This window comes from Xyrauchen texanus, chromosome 35 (assembly GCF_025860055.1).
Source record: "Xyrauchen texanus isolate HMW12.3.18 chromosome 35, RBS_HiC_50CHRs, whole genome shotgun sequence".
NCBI classification, from domain to species: domain Eukaryota; kingdom Metazoa; phylum Chordata; class Actinopteri; order Cypriniformes; family Catostomidae; genus Xyrauchen; species Xyrauchen texanus.
In genome coordinates this window covers 6,880,366-6,904,994 of record NC_068310.1, presented here as the reverse complement: position 1 = coordinate 6,904,994, position 24,629 = coordinate 6,880,366, and the positions used below count along the sequence as shown (strand labels likewise).

General features: G+C 41.9%; 1 protein-coding gene across 1 annotated transcript in view; it reads right to left on the bottom strand.

The window, feature by feature from the left end:
* Positions 1 to 24,629, bottom strand: part of LOC127628466 (microphthalmia-associated transcription factor-like) — a 71,099-nt gene that overhangs the window by 7,799 nt on the left and 38,671 nt on the right. The window contains exons 3-6 of the mRNA XM_052105221.1: positions 7,829 to 8,059; positions 4,741 to 4,839; positions 2,444 to 2,558; positions 2,131 to 2,223 (exon numbers count right to left, since the gene is read on the bottom strand). Of these exons, the coding sequence (XP_051961181.1) occupies positions 2,131 to 2,223; positions 2,444 to 2,558; positions 4,741 to 4,839; positions 7,829 to 8,059 (538 nt within the window). The remainder of the gene's footprint in view (positions 1 to 2,130; positions 2,224 to 2,443; positions 2,559 to 4,740; positions 4,840 to 7,828; positions 8,060 to 24,629) is intronic.

The following is a 24,629-nucleotide window of genomic DNA, read 5'->3' as shown; positions in this document are numbered from 1 at the left end:
TGAGGGGCCAATTTTTTTAATGTTAAAACACTCAATGTTTCAAAAGTTTAGCCACAAGACATAAACAATATGTGTGCAAACATGATTTTAGAGTGATAAAATCACTTACTAACCTTTTCTGTGTAAAGTTATAGCCAATTTTACAACTTTGTTACCATGATGATGTAATGTCAACAAACATTCTAAAATGACTGTAAAAATTAAGATTTAAACAACTTTACATTTCAAATAAAACACAAGTTTTAACAGAAGAATTAATGCAAGTGCTTTTATACAATTATAAGATTAATATTTCTGCTTTTAAATGCTCCAAAAATTGGCCCCATTGACTTCTATTGTAAGTGCCTCACTGTAACACAGATTTTTTGCTTTTTTTTGAAGAAAAGGAGGAACAAGATAAATGAAATACATTTTTGTGGTAATCAACATGCCACAAATGCTGTCAATTGCACTTAACTTGAATTGAAACTGGAGCATTTCTTAAAGAAATAGCTCACCCAAAAATTATATTTGTTATAATTTCCTCACCCCCTGTATGTTGTTATTTTATGTAAAAAAAAATTATGCATCTTTACCCAGCTTGTTTTTGTATGTCAAGCTCCAAAAGGAAAAAAAGAAAAAAAGAGAGATTTTACACTTTATTTTACAGAGCACTGTGTATGTTACTCTGTACTGACATAGCAAATTACAGAGTAAAACTAATGAAATACATGTAATGTATTTGTAATTATTTTTAAAAAGGCTTGTATTTAAATATTGTTATTGTTATTGTTATTACTATAACAATTATAACAATTAGGGCAATTTTTATTTTAGTGTGATTAATCATCTAAAAAATAAAGAGTTAAAAAAATATTTAAAAAAGTAATCTTGCCCCTTGACACGTATGTAAATTCCTTAATACAAGTACATATTTTCCTACCATACCAGCAATTGAAGCTTGAAGTAAATCTCTTTTTATGAACCACGTCAATGGGTGGCAGGTCGCCTTAACAAACCTCACTAGCAGCAGCCACAGAACAAGAACAGTTCACTCACAAGCACAACAAAATACAGGAACCTTGAGATGCGATTTTCAAAGTTTCCACTACTTTTAACTACACACAGCATCCCAAAAATGTGCCGTTTGTGACGCTGAATACCAGTAAGATGTTCCAAACACGTCCATTTGAGGTACAATAGGAACAATAATTACATTTATTTCAAACTGAATTTCAATTCATATTATATACTGTATTTATTATAGGCCCTACATATTAGATTTTTTAATATTTGACTTATTATGCATTATTTTTATTATTTATCTTTATTTGTAGGCCTTCCTCAGCAAATAATGATTATATGCGATTATAATTGCGATTAATTAATCGGCATGTCATGTAATTAATTTAATTAAATATTTTATTGATTGACAGCCCCAATAACAACATGTAACATGTGTAACACGGACACGTAAAATAAAGTGTTATCAAGAGCCTACTGGACTCTCTATACATGCACTGTATTCCAAGTCTTCTGAAGTCATGTGATAGCTGTGTGTGAGAAATATACTGAAATGTAACTTGTTATTCACTGATCTGAAAATGGAGTGTTACATCAGATTATTATAGACATAAGAATCCATATTATTTCGGTGTCAATGACGTCGACATGCCATTTTTGAATTTGGATGCAAACATGGGCTAGACATGAGCTATGGGAAGAAAATTATCAGTGAATAACTATTTAAATTGATTTGACAAAAATCTATTAAATATTCCATTTCACTTCAGAAGACATGCAAAAAAGCATATAAGTCATATGGATTTTTTATGGATAATTCATTTTTGATAGTGCACACTTTTATTTTTGTGTTTTTGTGCTTTAGAAATTTTACAAACATGGTCACTGGTCAGAGGATTGAAACAACCTGAAGGTGAGTAAATATTGATATAACTGCTTATTTTCTGGTGAACGAATCATTTAAATAAGTAGTAAGCAAATATTCTATTCTGAACATAGCTATGGTACATGTTGTAAATCTGATTAACCAGTAACAGGTTTGTGAATGTTCAAATGAAAACCACAAAATTGCTATTGTTATGTTTCAGATAAGAACCTGACATGCAATATAATAAATATTCCACATACCCACAGGAAACCCTTCAGGCCTTTGATAGTTTTCAAACTTGCCACAGGAGCTGGGCTTGTCCATCATGTGCATCATGGCTGGAGATGGAGTAACTATGTGGCATATGATCATATTTTTACATTTCTCACTCTAAGAGCATCTTCCACATGACATTTCTACAGACTTTAAAAGGTAAAACACAATACATCGTCAAAAGGTCCGGAGGGTCTTTGTTGCTAATCGAAACATTAGCATTAAAACGTTCATGTTTGAAACAGCAGCTTTAACCAACTCAAACATGGTCAGACTCAATGTAGACTCATTGATGCTCACCAGAGAATTCCCTTTTAATGTTGGGCAGATTAGCAGGGCAGTTACTGATTGAGATTCCAGGAGGAGGTATGCCTGGGTTACTGTACATGTCCAACAGATTAGCTGACACAGGAATCTAAAAATACAAGATAAATACATGTCAACATTGTCTCATTTTTAAGTGTTAAAGAAAATTATTAGCACAAATAACAATTTATTATCACACCAAAGTGTATGTTTGCAATAGTTTTATTTGAAATTGTTTATTCCTATGTATTATTTAATACTACATTTGTAATGACTTATTTGAGTTAATACAATATTTTTATAAGGGCTGTTGATTTAATGTGTTAATTAAGTGTGATTAATTGTATGAAAAATTACACATTTAATCATTATCCCAGACCATCATAAAGAAAATTTGTGCCATCGGAGCAATTCAAACTTGAAATACCACATGCCTTCAGCAGGGGGCAGTAAGTGGAACTCCTGCTGTATAGGCAACATGCAGCTGTACATAGAACAAACCAAAGGCTTGCTTGACTCTAGTGACAGCACAAGATGAGGACGTGGTCTTGCATTCAAATACCGATGGACGGAGCGCAATTACAAATGCATGGATATCGACACATGTTTTTCTAAGTTACAAACTATGCTTAACTTGATACAACGACCTAAAAACATTGTGTTTCTGACATGACACAACCAAAGTGAGACACTTTAAAAAAAAATAACCTCCATGTTACGCAAGTGTACACTGACACGTCCTTAGAAAAGACCTTATATTAAATAGATCTCTGAGAAATTGACGAACTCAATTGCAAAATTGATTTGTGTGGACTGTATTAAGCAAAAAATAAAACAACATATTGCCTTCTACAGCCACTTTTTTATTGTCTTATCAATGTTTTTCTCATCTGCCACAATAATGTAATGCATTTTAATTATAGGAATTATTATATTTATAATATTTATTATGCTTATAATTATTTAACTTTATTTATAAATATTTAATAATTATTTATTGAATAATTGATATTCAAGGGTCGTTAATTAATTGGCATATCATGTAATTAATTAGATTTAAACTTTTAATTTATTGAAGGCACTCATTTTGATTACAATAAATATTCATAACAAGAAAAATCGTGGTGCTGTAACCCTTTATTTATTTTACAGTACATTAATTGTAATTCCCGTGACAGCATGTCTTCGGCAACCCGGTAAAGATCACAATTTGACAATCACAAAGTACATAAATCTCATTTGCATGTTCTTTGTTGCAACATTCATCGTTGGTGGACATGACATTAAATGTACATGCCTGAATGGGTTAAAATGCTGCATATTATATTTTTATTGCAAATGCGAGCACAACTGTCGCACTGTACATCCCTGCATTAAAGGAATGTCAATTTTGTTATTATTTACTCATTTACCCTCATGTCACGCTAAACTTTAATTTCCATAACTTTCTTCCGAGGAACACAAAGGTTTTGGAGAATGTTCATGCGGCTCTTTTCCAGTCAATAAAAGCACAGATAAGATCAAGCATAATAAAAGTATATTAAAAGCAGTCCATATGACTTAAAATGTACACTTTTTACTGAAAACTTTCCCCTCCGCCGTAGTTTTCAAAACTGATTTGCCTTTTTGCATATTTAATCTTGGCACTTTGTGATGATTTTTCAAGAGATGCAAGCTCACATGTTGTTTGACATTACTGAAGTCAAACCTAATGTGATTGCCTGGTGAAAATAGCACCATGAACACTCTTCAAAGTTCATTCCTTTGTGTTTAATGTAGAAAAAAGTCATATAGGTTTGCCATTACATGAGGTTGAGTAAACACAGACTAAATGTATATTTTGGGGTGTACAGTTAAAACTCCAACAGTCAGACATTAGATCAGGCGATAACACACTGATCTCTGGGATACTGACAGAATCAACAGCTCTGATTGGCTCCTTTTGAGTGTTGATAAGACAGAAAGAGAATAAGTGTCACTGAAGTCACTGGACATATACTGGAGTTATTACATTATTTGAACACACATAAAATGACTAACTAATATCATTCCAACCTAACAAACTTCTTTTTTGTCAGATGTTTAGCTAAAAAAAAGGTGTTTGTGCTCTGTCTTTAAAATAAATATCACTTGGTTTCATATGATACATTCATATGATATTTAGAATATAGCTATACTATATATATTAATGTGGCTTACATGTCCAAATACCTTTTGGATCCGTTGTTCAAGAGCTGAACTAGTAAGTAAAAATAAGTGTAGCAGTGGAAAGAAAACAAAACAATCCATACCGTGTTTGCCATCTGAAGCCCAGGGTCTAAGGGGAATCTAATGAGATCCTCACTGTAACTTGATTCCAAACTAATGATGTCATCAATGACATCATCCATCTGACAAACATAAAAAGTAATCAGTCAAACAGCACTCAGAGGCATAGTGTATGATGTATAGGCCTTATTTTGACAATTAAAGTGCTCTAGTGTGCTTGAATAACATACAGTTAAAATCAATGCATTTCTTCTGTTGATAATCAAGTAAACTGCAGATCAACGGTAGACTCTCTTTAATCAGGTATTAACACTTATTTCAGCACGACTTTCTCTCTATCACACTTTGAGTGATGACGCAACCCATGGCAGCTGTTATAGTGAGATATTCACAGAGAAGCAAACAGTGAGGCTGTTAGTTTTGCTGCTTTCCTACTTGAGTCAGTTTTCTGATAAGCAGGTAATGAACTCTAAAATTACATCTTTGTAAAGTTATGTCTATTTATACCACATTTGCAGATGTTGACGCATGATAAAGGATTCATGACAGATTTGTTTGTCATGTTGTGGAGTCAGTTTTACTAAGAACATGTGCAGGTATTTTTTTTAATAAAAGAAAATACAGTATATACAGTTGAAGTCAGAAGTTTACATACACTTAGGTTGAAGATAGGGCTGCAACTAACGATTATTTTGATAATCGATTAATCTAACGATTATTAGAAAGATTATTCGACTAATCTGCGATTATTGCAACGATTACTCATTAGCTCTTAACCGATTATTCAGCTTGTGCCCTGACTTAAAAGGTTGTATTAAAAATGCTTACTAATTATAAAGAAATAAATATAAATTACGTTCACTGAATTAAAGGGAAAAAATACTTTTTATTAAGTTTAATTCAGTAAAGAATTTCACTGCAAATAAAAACTATTGTTATCAAGTGTTTTTGTCTTGTTTTCCATTTAAAAGTGTGTAAAAATCCTTAAAACAAGATCAATTTAATTGAGAAGCAACATAAAAGATATTTAGACTTGCTTTAAGAGAATGGATCTTAAATATCAGTGTATTTTTGTATGTATGTGTATTTGTTTCACTTGGTTATACTTCTGCGAGTGCAGTAAAAACAAATTATACTTATATTCAAGATCTATTCTCTAAAAGCACGTCTAAATATCTTATATGCTGCCCCGCAGGTGAATGCATCTTTTTTACAGGATTTTTAGATATATTAAAATATTTGTATTTTTAATATTATATTCAACATTCTCAGATAACAATTTTTTCTTCTGCAGTATAGCTGCTAAAGTAAATGTACATTGTTTTATATGAGTTTTAGATATTTTTATTGGAAAACAAGACAAAACAAATCAGAAACGTATATTGTTGCAGTGTATAATGGGGCGATGACTTCCTCTCTCACCTTTCTTGTTCACTTCTATCCGTCTTTAACTCACAAAAGAAAAACCTCTTTCTTATTAATAAATCTGCATATTGCCAATTTACTTCATAATACACAGTGACATATATTATGATTCAATAAGTCACGAGCCAGCGCATTATAATCTAGCTGCATTAAGCGTGCGGGCTTGAGGGATGAGCATCCCGTGACACAGTGAGCCTCAGTAGGGTGCAGTTTCAATCTCTCCCCCTTAGATCGGGACATTCACACAACTCATAGAAGAGGCGCTGACCACACAGAGAAATGCCAGTTTCAGAGTTTGTAGTTAATTACATGACCTGCTTCTGAATTATTTAAACTTTAATAAAGCTGTAACACATTAAATAACTGCATTTAAGATGTAACACCTGGGTGTTTCCTTTAAAGGGCTCCGACTCCATTTATTCCAGAATGAGAGTGCTTCTGTTTTTACTTATTTGGGATATTTGTATAATTCCCTTGTACTTCGCGATGTACAACACCTGAAGCTGTTTATAAAGTTTAGAGTGTGTCTGAGCTGTGTAATTCTTTTCTCAGTCTTGCACATACTGCAGTGCTGCTCTCATGCATCATCATTAGAGTTTAATGTGATCTCATGTTACGTAAAATGAGATCAAATGACTATTCCACAATTACAATTTTTGTCGAAAATGTTTTATTGTCGATGTTGTCGATAACGCCGACTAATTGCTTCAGCCCTAGTTGAAGACATTAAAACAAATTTTTTAACCACTCCTCATATTTCATATTAGCAAACTATATTTTTGGCAAGTCGTTTAGGACATCGACTTTGTGCATGACACGACTAATTTTTCCAACAACTGTTTACAGACAGATTGTTTCACTTTTAATTGACTATATCACAATTCCAGTGGATCAGAAGTTTACATACACTAAGTTAACTGTGCCTTTAAGCAGCTTGGAAAATTCCAGAAAAGCCTTTAGGCAATTAGAGAATTAGCTTCTGATAGGCTAATTAGAGTGTACCTGTGGATGTATTTTAAGGACTACCTTCAAACTCAGTGCCTCTTTGCTTGACATCATGGGAAAATCAAAAGAAATCAGCCAAGACTTCAGAAAAAAATAGTGACCTACACAAGTCTGGTTCATCCTTGGGACCATTTTCGAAATGCCTAAAGGGACCACGTTCATCTGTACAAAAAAAGAGTACGCAAGAATATACACCATGGGACCACGCAGCCATCATACTGCTCAGGAAGGAGACGCATTCTGTCTCCTAGAGATGAACGTAGTTTGGTGCGAAAAGTTCAAATCAATCCCAGAAAAACAACTAAGGACCTTGTTAAGATGCTGGTGGAAACAGGAAGACAAGTATCTATATCTACAGTAAAACGAGTCCTATATCGACATAACCTGAAAGGCTGCTCAGCAAGGAAGAAGCCACTGCTCATACCTTATGCATTATATATGTTAACGAATGGAACCTTATTGTAAAGTACTACCTCTTTTCTTTATACAAAATATTTCTTATTTTTTCTGTCTTCATTGTTCGTATTAATTTTTAAATATACAGTACTAATAAAATTAAAGCAGTAATGTATTATGACAAAATCTGAAGCAATTTACAATGCATCCATGATACAGATGATTTTTAGGAATATAATATAAATATTTTTATATTCTTACATAGTAGTGAAACAGGGTTATTACCTCTTTCTCGCAGTTGGAGTTAATGGTCAGTAAAGCCATGGGACTGTTGGGGGCACTGTTGCCCAGCCCCGGAGGCATTCCCCTGTGATCAGTGGCCTGGCTGGGGCACGGCAAGCTCACTGCCTGCGATCCAAGATTATCTCCTAGAGTGGTGGAGAGATATGCCTTCACCTGCTGCCGCTGAGCCTGCTGGATATGATACTTAGTGGGGTTTTCAAGATGAGTTTGAACCTTGAGAGAGAGAGAGAGAGAGAGAGAGAGAGAGAGAGAGAGAGAGAGTCACAGATGGTACACTAATGCCTAAAGGCTCAGATATACTTTGTTTTTCTGCATGCCAGGTTGTCACACTACGACTGCTTTGTGATGCTCTTTTAGTACAGTCAACATCAGGCGCATGTTCAGGATGCTCACAGACGAAGAATATCCGCGTGTCGAGAAAATCTGGGGCACAAGTGGACAGTCCGTGCAGGCTGTGCTGATGATGGAATTTGCGTTCAGCACACTGTGTCTGGAGTGATCTGCAACACGGACAACCAAAATACTGTATACTTTGTCCTTAATGACGATGATTTTTATTTTTATTTTTTTTAATTAAAGGGATGGTTCATGTCCAAAGCTGCCCTTTTCATACAATGAAAGTGAATGGTGACAACTGCTGTCCCTGGTCCCCATCAGTTCTGCAAAACATCTCCTTTTGAGTTCCAAGGAAGAAAGTTTAATGTTTGGAACTACATGAGCATGAGTACATGATGACAGAATTCGCAATTTTGGGTGAAATGTCCCGTAAAGATTCTTGCTGTACTGCGATGTAAATGCATTTTTGAAGCACAGGAGCAAAAAAAGAGGACATTTCTAAAAACTTTCAAATCATTTTTTTATTGTTTTTTTCTAAGCTCATCACATTACATTTGCTGTATGAGCACTGCTCCATAAAAATAAACACAGTATTGCAAAACCTTATTTTGCTGAAATCTTTAATGCACTAAAAACCCCCAAAAAGACTCATCTAAAACTTACAAACAACCAGCAAAGGCTGCAAGAACATTGTGACATAGCATCTGCAACTTTTAGTTTCTTTTACTCAAAAAAAATATTTTATGATTTCAATTTCTTTACAAAATGTAATCAAATTGAATTTAGTAATTTTTTAACTAAATAAAAAAAAAGTTTTATCAATTTAATTTAGTTAAAAATAGGTGATGGTATTTTATTATGAAATTAAAATAAAAAATGTAAAAATTTAAAAATGTAAGAAATGTCCAGCAGTATCCCAACTTTCCACCAATTAAACCATTAAACACTTATTACAGTATGTCCTTCAGTGAAAAGTGATAACCTGCAACTGTTAACATCTCTATATTCTACTTGATCTAACACATAAAATAACTTTTGTTGGTGTAACCTAATATGTCATATGTCAAATTAAATAATATTTTTGATTTAAATAAAATTGAATTCAGATGTCACCACATGAAGCACATTTTTAAGGTTACCTCACAAAAAAGTTATACAGTGTACTGTATAATATATATAAAATGTATTTCTACATAAAACACTGACATCAATTTATACATTACGAGGCTTCCAATAAATAAGTAAGCATAGCTCTTTTGTCAAATTAGTAACATTTTCTGTAATTTAAAACCAAAATAGGCTCCCATTCTATTCATAGCACAATTATTCATCTTTCACGAGTCCCTCCCAATGAGCCACATGAACACTCATTTTTGACTTGTCATTATCAGCTCACAATTTACACCATGACATACAGTACAAAAGAGATTATTATTTGCATGTGTCTAAAAACTAATTTCTGGCCAATTCCTCTGTTACTGAACTATATAATTAAAGATATACATGTATAAATATGCAGTATAATAAAACAATTTGACAGAGCAAAATTCTCTATATTATCCATCAATGTGTGCATTTAAATACTGAAACATTGCTATGAATGAATGTGTTAATAAACCCAAGAATAATTCTAATAACTTTGGCCAATAAGCAAACCTCTAAAAAAACTGATAATAAATCTACAGTACTAAGACCATTTTGCAGAATGATAAACTCTCACTTGATAATGATAATATTCAACCATCTCCACAAATATTTACAACACAAAGCATTAGAAAGAATACTGAAACTGTGAGCAAAGAAATCATCCTACTGCACTTCACTCACTTTATTATCTATTAAACTGACTTTACCAAACAAGAATGCAGTTGGATGTGCCTAAAAAGGTGGTGACAAACTGATTAATTTTGCATGTTGATCAATTAGCACAAGACACAACAAACACTACTGCTGTTCTATGTAAAATATGACCTGATGCATTTATGGAGCAACTTTGACGTCATCGTCAACTTAAAACAATGTAGTCTTTTCTGTAGCTTCAGACTGACTCTGGCTCCCAGCAACAAAATTCTCCCACCTCCATCCTATTTAGAGAACTATTGCATAATTCAAGACATACAGTAGTCGAATTATTTCCATTCTAACATGGCTGACCCCATGAGAAGACCCTCTCCATGAAGAATTAAACAGCTTTTATAGGTTTACTGATATGACTAGAGTCCTCATCTCATGTGAGTGCTCATGATTTCACACATTTGTCTCAAAATGACAATTAATTTCTTTAGGAGTAAAACTTTTTTAATGAGGAAAAAAATGAATGAGTGTACCTTTAAGGTGTTCTGGGTGTTTGCTAGACCATTTCTATTAGGTTGTTAAGGTTGTCTGGTTTGAGGCGCATTGGTTTGTGGTTGTTGAAGTGTTTGTTCAAGGTGGTCACTGGAGGCTTTCTATAAGGTTGCTATGGTAGTCCGGTTTGCAGTGTAAGTGATTGTTCTGGTATTTTTGGTAGTTGCTACGTCCTTTCTATGAGGCTTTCTTAGGTAGTCGGAATGGTTTGTAGCTCTTTGGTGAGTGATTGTAAAGGTGTTATGGGTGGTTTCTTGGGCGCTTCTAAGGTGGTCTGGTTTGTTGCGCATTGGCATGTGGTTGTTAAGGTGTTCTTGTTGTTCACTAGGATGTTTCTATGAGGTTTCTAAGGTAGTCAGAGTGTTTGTAGCTCTTTGGTGTGTGATTGTAAAGGTGTTCTGGGTGATTTCCTGGCTGTTTCTAAAGTGGTCTGGTTTGTAGCGCATTGGCATGTGGTTGTTAAGGTGTTCTGGGTGGTTGCTAGGGTGTTTCTAATGTGGTTTATATTGGTATGTGGTGGCTAAGGTGTTCTGGGTGGTCACTAGGGCATTTCTATGTGATTTCTTAGGTAGTCAGTGTGATTTGTCGCTCATTGGTATGTGGTTGTTAAGGTGTTCTGGGTGGTTGCTAGGGCATTTATATGAGGTTTCTAAGGTGATCTGCTTTGTAATGCATTGATATGTGGTTATTATGTTTTTCTGGGTGGTTGTTAGGGCGTTTCTATGAGGTTTATAATGTTGTCTGGTCTGTAGCGCATTGGTATGTGGTTGTTAAGGTTTTCTGGGTGGTTGCTCGGGTGTTTCTATGAGCTTGTTTAGGTGGTCTGGTTTTGTAGTAAATTGGTATGTGGTTGTTAAAATGTTCTGGGTGGTTGCTGGGCCGTTTTATATGAGGTTGCCAAGGTGATCTGGTTTGTAGTGCATGTGGCTGTTCAGGTGTTCTGGGTCACTGATAAGGTTTCTAAGGTGGTCAGAGTGATTTTTAGAACATTGATATGTAGTTGTTAAGGTGTTCTGGGTGGTTGCTAGGGAGATGCTATGAGGTTGCTAAGGCAGTATGAGGAGTTTGTAACCTAATAATAATAGAGCAATAATAATACCTATGCTTGCCTAATGAGTGACTCAAACCAAAGACAGTGGCATTTCACACAACGATTAACAATAGGTTAACAATTTAAAATGTTTAATGATCTTTCATAAACAGAGATCATGCAGTGTGTTAGATCATTAAACAATCTTCTACTTTTTCTAATTCAAGTACAATTTTACTGAAACTGTGATATAAAGTAGGATATAAATCAGGAGGTATAGAGGCAGAGCTCCCACTTTTCTCTTGAAATAAGAAACAAGTATTTTGGGCATGTCCTCAGGGGGTCAGTTTTATAGATAACCAAGGAAGTCAAAGTTTCAACCAGACAACATAAGTTTTCTTCACTCAGTTTGAATAAGCTATAAACATTCTGCCTCAAGGGCAGCATTAAGCAAAGCACATTCAAAGGACTTCTCTTTAAATCAATGTGCTGTGCTATATAGGCACACTTTTGAATTGATGACATCCATAAGAAATCATGAGACCTAATGAATTACTTGTTCCAATGCATTTTACACTCTTGGTTTGAGCCACAGCAATTTAGCACATCCCCTTTATTAACCATTGGGTGTTATTAGGTCTTAAGTAGGTCTTCATGTCATATTTACAATAAAGAATCAATAAGCATGATTTGTTTTTTCCATTAACATGGCTGCAAAGATGAATAATGAAGAATAACCACTGCCTTACCTAAAGCAGCAAAGTCCAACACTTTAACCTGCATCATATCTGTCATCATGTGCTGTGCCCATTGACAATGCCAGAGTCAACTTAAGACGTTTTTCAAATGTCAGGATAAAATTCAGTGGGGAATGCAGCCTAAAATGTTCAAGGAATAAGTCTGATGAATAAATGAATATTTTTCACTTAAGTCATCTCAGTGCACATTTGTTTTGAGTTGATCCACAGTTCGTACAGACGCCACAACTTCAAAGGCGCATGTTGATAGAATCTTTTTTTAATGCTACAAAATGTCATAAAATGGTTTGTTTCATGAATCAAACTTCTTGTTTATAATAAAAAAATTTGTTTTAATCTTTTTAGAAAGTAAGACATTTTCTCTGAATACACAATCGATGTAGAACTTTGCTCAGAGACACTGATCCAGTTTCAGCTTTTCTCATCCCATTCTCCCAGTTAAGGGGATCTGTAATATGGAGCAATTCAGCAGCATAAGTCAGTGAATTGAGCGAGCATTTCACGCCGTGTATCATTGTGCCAGTGGAAGACTAGTCTTATCATCCCTCTGCCTAAACACAATTACTGATTTAATAATACAGTGTGTATTAACACATGAATCAACCGCGTTTCACTCAACCGAATGTTAACCTCATATTGCTCTAAAACACAAAATGTGCATGCACGTTAGTGAGTTGATTGACAGCCAATGTCTGTATATAAAAGGTGATTGGCTCTTTTACCCACAAGGTGGAACTTCCTTTGACTTCCTTTCTCTCTGCTAAATAGTCTCTGACCTCACACTCTATAGAACTAAAATGCTAATCATGTCTCAAAGTTTGAACAAAACAATGCGTTGCTTAGTTTAAAAAGTAACTCAGATATTATAGTCTAAAATAAAAAAATATTATGTTACTTTACTGTAACCCGGTCACACACACACAAGATGAGACAGTCACAATGTTGGATGAAACTGCTTTTAATGTTTATTAAAAGCAGTGCAGGCAAAAGTACAAAACAAGGGAAATCCAGTGAGAGTAGTCGAGGGGGAGCGTAAGGTCGGAAGCCGGGGAAACAACGATATAAACAAGGGGGCAGATCTAATGAGGGAGGTGAACGATAAGCGGGGAAAACAGTTAACAACTAGGGCGAAGAACAAGACGAGACTAGCGGGAACAAAGACAGGGGAACGAGAGAGTTGGCAAGCTAAACAGGTAATCAAACAGTGGGGAGGTCAAAACTAGACGAGACTAGCAGGGGCAAAACTAGATCGAGACTAGCAGGGGCAAAACTAGACGAGACTAGCAGGGGCAAAGATACGGGGAACTAAATACATACAATAACCAACCGGAAACAAACGGAAGGATAGTGTATTTATAGGGGAGAGTGCAGGTGTAAACAATGACAGGTGACGAGACGAGTGCAGGTGTAACTAATGTGTGGGGATAGGAAGCGCGTGAGTGTAAGTGGTCATAATGTTCTGGCAGATGAGCGGGAAGAGAGCACGCTCATGGAGTGCATGTGTGTCAGAGGGGAGAGAGTTTACTGGCGAGAGCTCGTAATAGCAAACCGGGCGTGGAAGCCTGAGGGAGGAAAAAGAGCGTACGAGCTCAAGGGGGCGGAGCGATGGAGCGGGAAGCGAGCACGCTCGGAGTGTATGGGTGCGTGCTCGAGGAAGCGGAGATGGGGCAGAGGAGCGGGGTTCGTGACAGTACTCCCCCCTCTGAATAGGACGGCTCCTGACGGCCACGCTGGGTTGCGTAGCTCGAGGGGACAGAACGAGCGTGTGAGCTCGAGGGGACAGAACGAGCGTGTGAGCTCGAGGGGACAGAACGAGCGTGTGAGCTCGAGGGGACAGAAGGCACAAAAGGGGAATGAAACAGTCCATGGGGGTCAACGGGCAGTTCAAGGCAAGGTCAGGGGGAACATAGTGGACAGGCGGGTGGTCGGGAGGTCTAGGGGGCAGCCATAGGGCAGAGACTGGGTCAGGAGGTCTGGAAGGCAACTGGAGGACAGGGATTGGGTCCGGGGGTCTGGAAGGTGACCACTGGACAGGAATAGGGTCCGGAGGCCAGGGAAGAGGCCACAGGACAGGTAGAGGGTCAGGAAGTCCGGGCTGAGCCGTGAAAGGCGGAGCCGTCAGAGGCGGCACCGTAGTTGGCTCCGGAGGTGGGGTCCTGGAAGGCTCCGGAGGTGGAGCCGAAGGAGGCTTTAGGGGCGAAGGCCTGGAAGGCTCAGGAAGTGGAGCCCATGGAGGTGGCGCTGTAGGAGGCTCCAGAGGTGAAGCCCTGGAAGGCTCTGGAGGCAGAGCCGAGGGAGGTGACGCCGTGGGAGGTGGCGCCGTAGGAGGCTCCAGGAGTGAAGCCCTGGTAGGCTCTGAAGGCAGAGCCGGGGGAGGTGGCGCCGTAGGAGGCGGAGCCGCAGGAGGCTCCAGAGGCGAATCTCTAGAGGGCTCTGGAGTCTTAGGGAGCAGAGCCATGAGAGGCTCGGGAGGTGGAGCCGTGGAAGGCTCGAGAGGCGGAGCCCTGAGAGGCGGAGGAGCCCAGAGAGACACGAGCGTGCTCGAGGAAGCGGAGATGGGGCAGAGGAGCGGGGTTCGTGACATTTACTCATTACTCAAAAAGTAATATGATTATGTAACATGCGTTACTTTTATCACGTTACTCCAAATACTGGTTACAACCCAGTTATATAATTTTTCAACAAAACACAAAGTGAGATGTTTAGTAAATTGTCCAGCAGCTATTTTCATTTATGTAACAAAAATGGATGGTGATTTTTACTGCAAATTTGAAAATATGGTACTACTGCACAATATTCCAAGCCATTTAAAATCACTCGATTGTTTGATGACATTGGGGTGAGTAAACAATGACAAAATTGTCATTTTTGGATAAACCGACCCTTTAATGTAAGTCAGTGAACTAGAATTAAACAAGAGATTATGTGCCAAATCTGGAGTTCAGCAACAGCTGATGGGGTCCTGAGGCTAGAAGTTCTCAATGACATTTACAGAGAACATGCTTAAGCAACTCCAGAGGGCAAAAGGCAACTAACAAAGATTTGTCTTCTTCCTCCCCTCTTTGCTTGACTTGTGTGGTGGTCTTTAGACACTCAAGGGAGCCTCTGGCCAGACACTGTCAATATCCTTCTCAATGCTGAATCTCAAAGAATGCGACACATTGTGCACTTGTGCTGTATTGAACAACCATATTGCTTCAAACAGCTACGTATAATTTTTTTTGCTTGACATTCATTCTCAATAATTGGTTCATCCAGGGGTTCTTGTATTTTATGTTTTTTTCCACACTGGCCTTTAGTAATATATCTTTTTTGTTATTTGCTTTTTTCAGATAGTTTAAGCAAGTTGATTTTAAAATGTTTTTAGTTTAGCTTCATTAGCATTCGTAGGTAATCATATGTAAAGTGTATGTCTGGCATTTAAGTTTTGTACACAAACATACGGATAGCTTCTAAAATGCAAACCCTTTTATATGAACAACTGTTCAGATGTACAATTATTAACAAATCATATTTTGTCTTTTTAAAAACTGATTGGAACTGGAATTGACCCTTCTTGACTTGACCCCTCTAAGCCCCGCATTAATAGCGCTTCTGACCAATCATGTCTTAGCAACTGTTGCCCTGCCGCCATTACTCTGACACGTGTTTGCTATTTTCCAATGAAGGCTTATGGAAGTAATGTTTGTTTGAGAACTTTTCAGTGGGATTATATACAAATTATCGAAACACAAAACACTGTAACAATGCTGTTGGCTCTGGAAATGAGAAAGATGATGAAGTGAAGAACATAAGTACATTTTTAATAATAACAGTGGAATCCAAAAACCCTAACTACAAATGTAATACATAAACATTAACGACTTGACTTGTCTTGAACACAAACACAACCAAAGTTACAATAAACAATACATGACAATGGACCATGGTAAACATGAGGGTTAAATACATAACATGGGAGAACACATGATAAAGATAACCAATAAACACTACGAACTCTAGACAAGATATCAAGACAATCAACCAATGAAAACAAGACACATGCACATGGAGGGAAACAGGAATCACATGACTAGGGAACCACATGACATGAAACAGGAAATAAACTTTTAAAAATAAAAGACATGAAATACATGAACACAAACATTACAACAATACATTAAACATTACATATCACCCCCCACTATTTGTGGACCCCGACACCTCAAAACATGAACAAACAAATAAAACATGACATAAATACCAAAGTTCTGTATGGAGCTGGGGGGGTCTTGAGGTGAGGGGCGTGGCCTGGCATGACAGGGCATAGGGCCAGGGCTGAGTCAATAGGAGGTGGGGCCCTGAGAGGCTCGAGGGGCAGAGCCGTGGAAGGTCAAGGTCTTAGGATGACGTGAGCATCTGCCAGACCGGACTCCAGGCAAGTGTCCCTGACAGAGAATGCTTGCAGGTCCCCAACCCTCTTGATGGAAGCAAGTGCAATCAGGAGGGCCGTCTTCAAGGGGAGGGCTCTAAGCTCGACTGACTCTAGCAGCTCGAAGGGGGGGTCTCTGAAAGCACGAAAGGACCACGGAGAGATCCCATGAGGGGAACAGGCATGTCCTAGGAGGGTTCAGCCTCCGGGCACCTTTAAGGAACCTGATGATCAGGTCGTGCTTCCCTAAGGACTTGCTGTCCACTGCATTGTGGTAAGCCGACATGGTGGCTACATAGACCTTCAAGGTGGGGGGGACAGCCTCCCCTCCAGCCTCTCCTTCAGACACGAGAGCACTGACCTGACTGCGCATCTCTGAGGGTCTTCGGATCGGGAAAAACACCAATTCACGAACAAGTTCCACTTCGGTGCGTAAAGCTGCCTGGTATAGGGAGCTCTGGCTTGGTTGAACATGTCTATGACAGCAGGTGGTAGGCCACTTAGATCTTCTGCATCCCATCCAGGGGCCAGACGTGGAGGTTCCAGAGGTCTGGGCGTGAATGCCAGAGGGTGCCCCGTCCCTGAGAAAGAAGGTCCTTCCACACGGTAATAATGCATACTTGCACAGCCCCCAGGGCCAGCTGTGTGCCAGCGCGTCTATCCCAAGGGGAGCCTCCGCTAGGGAGTACCAGAGCGGGCAGTGGGAGGTCTCTTGGGAAGAAAACAGGTCTACCTGTGCTTTGCTGAACCGCTCCCAAATCAGCTGGACCATCTGGGGGTGGAGCCTCCACTCTCCGCTGAGCATTCCCTGTCGCAACAGCGCATCCGCTGCCGTGTTGAGGTTGCCCGGGATATGAGTGGGGCGCAATGACCTGAGTCGCTGCTGGCTCCAAAGGAGGAAATGGCGGGCAAGTTGCGACATGTGACGAGAACACACACCGCCTTGGCGATTTATGTATGCTATCGTGGTGGTGCTGTCTGAACGAATCAAGACGTGCTTGCACACGGCGCCACAGCCCTGTTTGGAGGCGTATGTGGTGAGCAGAATGCGTTGGGACAACTGCTGTAGGGGGAATCCTGTCCGCAGAAAACAGAGGTCTGTCTAAGGGATGGATGTCTGGCAGCAGAAAGAGGTGATCTCATATGAATCAACGCACACAGAGACTTTCAATAGTGATCTACAAATCAGCCAGTCATCAAGGGCAGCGGGGCAAGGGCAGCCTCTGCAACCTTCGTAAGGACGCGGGGGGACAGGGACAAGCTGAAGGGGAGGACCTGATACTAGTATGTCGGGCCGTCGGACGTGAGCCATAGGAAGGGTCTGTGCCGAGGCAAAAGTGAGACGTGAAAGTATCCAGTGACTGAGGAGGAGGTCCTATGGAGGCGTCCTCTAGACTCGTCAGAACCGGCTCACCGGGAGTCTACAGTTGAATGTGTGGAGGCGAGGGGACCACGTCCATGGTGCCATAACTGTAGGTGTTTGGAGCCAGACCGCCATGAGAAAGGCATGTGGGGGCACCGGTTAGTTGACTGAAGGAGTGAGAGAACCGCTCTCTTTTTCCTGGGAATGTGGGTACCGCGGCCTGTGCGGGGTGCTGCAAGAGGTTTCCCTCCCGGCCCTCCACCGGGGGATGGAGTGGTCCAGATACCAACTCTGTAGCGGCCATCTTGCTCCTTGGTTTTTTGTCTCAGGAATGCTTGGAAGCCTTCTGGGTCCCAAGTGCCGGCGCTGTGAACTTTATGGCGCAGTTGGTCGTCGAACGCAGTTCCTGCAACACATCAGGATCAGGACTACCCAAGTGCAGATCTTTAAGTGCCTTTGCCTGGTGGACTTACAGGAGGGCCATGGCATGAAGTGCAGAGACAGCTTGAGGGGAGTGAGAGCGGAGGAGTGAGGAAGCCGGTTTCGGGCAGTAAAAGGTACCCTCTGTGGCTTCGTCAAATCGTCATGCACTTCCGGGAAGTAAGGAACCGTCTGTGCGTGGCTGTGAGCGGCGCCCTGACCCAAGGAACCAACCGTCTAGCCATGAGGGGTGGGGTCCAGTCCAGCACCATGCTCACGGCAGCCCGGGCAAGCTTAGCGGACATCTGCGCGTCAAGCTCAGACTGGACGAGCAGACCCAAAGATGGCAGCCCAGTTGAGTCATCTGCATCAGACGCCACTGTGACACTCTCCAATGCAGCAGTGAAATCATCATCCAGCTCGCGGGGTCCGAGGGAGACATAAGAATGGCCATGGGCCGAAACAAACGAGTGCACTGGGGGCGGGTGGTTCGTGGGGATTTACCCAGCGAAACCGAGCCTGCTGCACTCCCCAAATTGCCTTCATCACCAGCCACGCCGGCCCCAATCCCGTAGGAAGGAGGCGCGGCGCAGGAGGCGGCTGATGTGGCTTTCTCTCTGAGGAAAGAAAGCCGTGACCGCAATGTTGCCATGGTTATGTTCTCGCACATGAGAACATGAACCATTCATAAAACGCTGCCTGTGTGTGATCGCAACACTGCCATGCAGAGAAGGAGAAAGCCGCTGATATGCGCCGTAGATCCAACAGCACCGTTCTGCAGAGGTGAGTGGAACAGAAATGATCTCAGCTCGCTGATCGCACAACTGCTCGGCTCCGAAGAAGAAATATGAATGAACAGATGCAGATTGCCTCCTTTTATACCCGTACGTCCGGGGGAGGGACATGAAAATTCTGTCTGCCAATTTCTCATTGGCCTTTTCTCAAGTTCATAGGTAACCGAGGCCTTCAAGAAATTCCCCTAGTGTCACTTCATTCGACATAACGTGGAGTGAGTGACAGACGGGGAACTGTTTAAGACGTTTACATGAATTACGTATTGTAGGCCTCTTAAACATAATCATCGTAACGTAAGATCATACATGTCAACTAAACGTGCTCACTGTTCATCCAAATATGAACTTACATGTGCCAATCTTTCCCTTAGGATTCCTATGAATATGAATAAGATTATATTGGATGGTAATATGTATGTATGAGGCCTGAGACAAAATATAGAGAAGCATAATTTTAAGCAAATAAATTATCAAGTTCCAAAAATTCGAGCAAATTCGCAAATTTGCATTCAATACAATGGCAACAACTAATAGTTTTTGTATGAACTCCATTTGTTAAATACAGACTAGTACTTGAAGCTGTATATTTACAACCTTTTTACTGAAATTGTGTTAGGAGACGGCAAGAGTCAAATTCATAAGCCACTGTGTCGTTGAAAATGTTTTTTTTTTGTCTGTTTTGTTTTCTTTTCTTTAGCGTATTGTGTGTGAACAGCCAATAGTGAAACTGATCTCTTGGATGTGTTCCTACATTCGTTTTGTAGCTTAATTTCCTTCTTTCTGAATTCCAACGTTAAATTTGCCATGGAATGAAATCGACGCTCCTAATTACAGGCATTCTTTGCTGAATTAGCGTTCAGTGTGCACTAAGACTGCTCCTGCCTTTGTCTCCCTCCTAAACCTGATCCTGTACTTATTTCTAAAAAGATCAAAGGTCACTTGGCTAATTAGGGGCAAATCAGTCTTTAGACAAACCCATCTAAGCTTAATATTTTCACTTTTAAGGTCCAGCGGCTCTGCCTGGTACACCTAAGCTAATTTTGCTTAGCTTTGGGAAAGGGGCGGCTAAGCTAGTCAGAAACGACTAGACTCAAAGCTTTGGGTCTTTTTTCCTTATTTCTTTTGATCATTTGCTAATTTCTATTCTCATAAAAAAGAAAGGAAATGCTTTTATCCCCTCTTGTATAACTGTAATTTCTTAAGCTTAAAATTCTTGCAGATGAAGTTTCAAAAGGAGTGTCAAAATATGAGCAACCCAAAGACATTCCCATTTCATTCACAATCAGTTGTACATATCATTTACTACATATTTCTCTGTATGCTATATATTTGACCTATATAAGTTTATTTCTGATTATCTGAATCGATTTATTATTTATTTGTGTATAAGTATGAAAACTGTCCACTTCATCTTATATTTCTTATCTAATGTCTGTCTTAAATGTCCAATTCCTCGTAAGAGCAATCTTACCTAATTCTGATATATATATATATATATATATATATATATATATATATATATATATATATATATATTATTGTTGCTACTCAGCTTCTGTCACAATGCGCTACTTTGTACATATAGTATATTTCTCGTTCCCCTATTTTATTGTGTATTTTATTGTTTTTAAATGGGGATATTTTTTTTAAATTGTGGTTTTACTTATATTTCTACTCTTTATCTATATACAGTATATATATATATATATATACACACATATATATATATATATATATATATATATATATATATATATATATATATGTAAACTGTGGGGAGAAAAGTTATATCAAGAATTTCACTACATGTCAGTACGGTGTATGGTTATGTATGTAACAAATAAAATTTGAAACTTCATATATATATATATATGTTGTTGTGCATAAAATACAATAGAACATAAATTGAGGCATTCAAGATTATATCAATAAATCAAAAAATAAATGGAGAAAGGAATTCAGCCTTTAATCTCTTAAACTCTTTCTTTTACTGTCACGAACCCCGCTCCTCTGCCCCATCCCCGCTTCCTCGAGCACGCACACGCGCTCCCTTCGATCCAGCTCACGCTGCGACGCTCGGCTTCACCGAGCACACACACGCACTCACGAGCGTGCTCAGCTTGCTTCCCGCTCCTCGCTCCGCCCCTCGAGCTTCTACGCTCGTTTTGCTCGCTTCGAGCTTGCACGCTCGTTTTACTCCTACGAGCTCACATGCTCGTACACTATCTCCCCCCCTCGGGCTCACATGCCCACTTCTATCGCCAGAACATTATGTACACCTTCACTCGCGTCATCTGCACTCCTGTTCATTGTATACACCTGCACTCGTCCCTATCACCTGTCATTGTTTACACCTGCACTCGTCTCTATAAATATCATAGCACATTCGTCTCCCGCTTGTTGGTTATTGTATTTAGTTTCCCGTGTCTTTGCCCCCAGCAAGTCTCGTCTAGTTTTGACCTCCTCTTGTCTTCCTCTTAGCTTGCCAGCTCCCCTTGTTCCCCTGTCTTTTGCTCCCACTAGTCTCGTCATTTTCATCTACTGATTCCCCGGCTTCGACCTCACGCTCCCTTTGACTACTCTTCACTGGATTTGCCCTTTTTGTGTACTTTGCACGCTTTGTGATCGAATAAAGCTGTTTGAATTCGACATTGTGACTGTCTCTTCTTGTGCGGGTTACAGAATAACCAACCCTTACCGAAGACAGTCACAATGTCCCGCGCTGAGAATTCGCGCAGCTCACTAGAGCGGAGGTACACGTCACATTCAGCGCGAGGAGCTACGGTTTGGAGGCATGACCGAGCGCTCACGGCCCAGGGACAGCAGGTACGTGCAATTTTTTATTTGTTTCACCCTGTTCCGCCTGTGTCTGTCCCTGAGCCTGGTTATGCTCCCAACACATCCCCGAGCGCCGTAAGCCTTCAACCCCCTGAGAGGTTTGATGGCTCTTCGGGCGCTTGCCAAGGGTTGTTTATGCAGGGCAGCGGTTGTAGAACTTTAAACCGTGCCCTTAACATTATGGACCCAGCGGCCCAACTCTTGGTTTTAGCGTCAGGGAGTCAACCCTTGGAGGCTTATGTGGTTGACTTTTGTGCCCTGGCTAACCAGGTGAATTTTGATGAGGTGGCTCTAAAAGACATTTTTCAATATGGACTGAATGAGCCAGCCTCATCATTCATGCTTGGTGGTCGCTGCTCTCTCAACCTGGCTCAGTTTATTGACCTCGCCCTACTGTATGCTGGTTCCTCGTTTACTGTGGGGGAGGCAGACACTGAACCAGCGCTCCACACCACGGCCCCCGTCTCGAAGCCTACCACAGCCCCCGTCTCAAAGCCTACCACGGCCGTCTCGAAGCCTACCACGGCCCCCGTCTTGAAGCCTACCACGGCCCCCGTCTTGAAGCCTGACTCGGCCCTAGTCCCGAAGCCTGACACGGCCCCAGTCCTGAGGCCTGTCACGGCCCCAGTCCTGAAGCCTGTCACGGCCCTAGTCCCGAAGCCTTACACGGCCCTAGTCCCGAAGCCTGACACGGCCCTAGTCCCGAAGCCTTACACGGCCCTAGCCCCGAAGCCTGACACGGCCCTAGCCCCGAAGCCTGACACGGCCCTAGCCCCGAAGCCTTACACGGCCCTAGTCCCGAAGCCTGACACGGCCCCAGTCCCGAAGCCTGTCACGGCCCCAGTCCCGAAGCCTGTCACGGCCCCGGTCCCGAAGCCTGTCACGGCTAGCGAGTCAACGCCCACGCCTGCCACGACCAACGAGCCAGCGCCCATGCCCGCCACGGCCAACGAGCCAGCGCCCATGCCCGCCACGGCCAACGAGCCAGCGCCCATGCCCGCCACGGCCGGCGAGCCAGCGCCCATGTCTGCCACGGTCAGCGAGCCAGCGCCTGTAGCCTCGACCGCCCCAGAGCCAGCGCCTGTAGCCTCGACCGTCCCCATGGCCACGTCCCCTGTTGGCCGAAGATGTAAGAGAAGGAAGAGGGCCCCTTCTCCCCAGTCTCGTCTTGTGCTCAAGACCGCAGAGGTTCCCTCAGAGTCTTCCACGGCTCTGCCGGGTTCTGCTCCACCCTCAGAGTCTTCCACGGCTCTGCCGGGTTCTGCTCCGCCCTCAGAGTCTTCCACGGCTCTGCCGGGTTCTGCTCCGCCCTCAGAGTCTTCCACGACTCTGCCGGGTTCTGCTCCACCCTCAGAGTCTTCCACGGCTCTGCCAGCCTCTGCTCGCCCCTCAGAGCCCTCGCGGCCTCCGCCTCACGAGCCTCCCAAAGCTCCTCCTCCCAAGCCTCCCAGGGCTCCTCCTCTCGAGCCTCCCAGGGCTCCTCCTCTCGAGCCTCCTAGGGCTCCGTTTCTCGAGCCTCCCAGAGCTCTACCTCCCAAGCCCCCCAGGGTTCTGCCTTTCAAGTCTCTCGAGCCTCCCATAGCTCTAACCCTCGAGCCTCTCAGGGCTCCGTCCCTCGAGTCTTTCATGGCTCCACCCCTAAAGCCTCTCAGGGCTTCTCCTCTCGAGTCTTTCAGGGCTCCACCCCTCAAGCCTCTCACGCCTTCCCCTCTCGAGTCTTTCAGGGCTCCTCCTCCTCTCAAGCCTCTCAGGGCTTCCCCTCTCGAGTCTTTCAGGGCTCCTCCTCTCCTCGAGCCTCTCAGGGCTCCGTCCCTCGAGTCTTTCATGGCTCCACCCCTCAAGCCTCTCATGGCTTTGCCTCTCGAATCTCTCAGGGCTCCTCCCCCTCTCAAGCCTCTCAGGGCTTCCCCTCTCGAGTCTTTCAGGGCTCCTCCTCCCCTCGAGCCTCTCAGGGCTCCTCCTCCCCTCGAGCCTCTCAGGGCTCCGCCCCTCGAGTCTTTCATGGCTCCACCCCTCGAGTCTCTCACGGCTTCATCTCTCGAGTCTCTCAGGGCTCCTCCTCCTCTCGAGCCTCTCAGGGCTCCGCCCCCCCAAGCCTCTCGAGCCTTCCAGGACTCTGCCACTAGAGCCTCTCCCTGCCTCGGCTCCCACCTCCCGAGCCTCTCACGGCTCTGCTCCCAAAGACTCCAGAGCTTTCTATGGCTCCGCCTCTCGAGCCTCCTACTGGCTCCGCCTCTCGGGCCTCCTCACGGCTCTACCCCCGAGACTACAGAGCCTGCCAGGTCAGTCGCCTCGGGGACCTCCCACGGCGCCACCTCCCTTGGCTCCACCTCCAGAGCCTTCCAGGCCTACCTCGCTAGAGCCTCCCACGGCGCCACCGTCATTGGCTCCACCTCCAGAGCCTTCCAGGCCTTCGCTCCTAAAGCCTCCTTCGGCTCCACCTCCAGAGCCTTCCAGAACCCCACCTCCAGAGCCGCCTACAGTGCC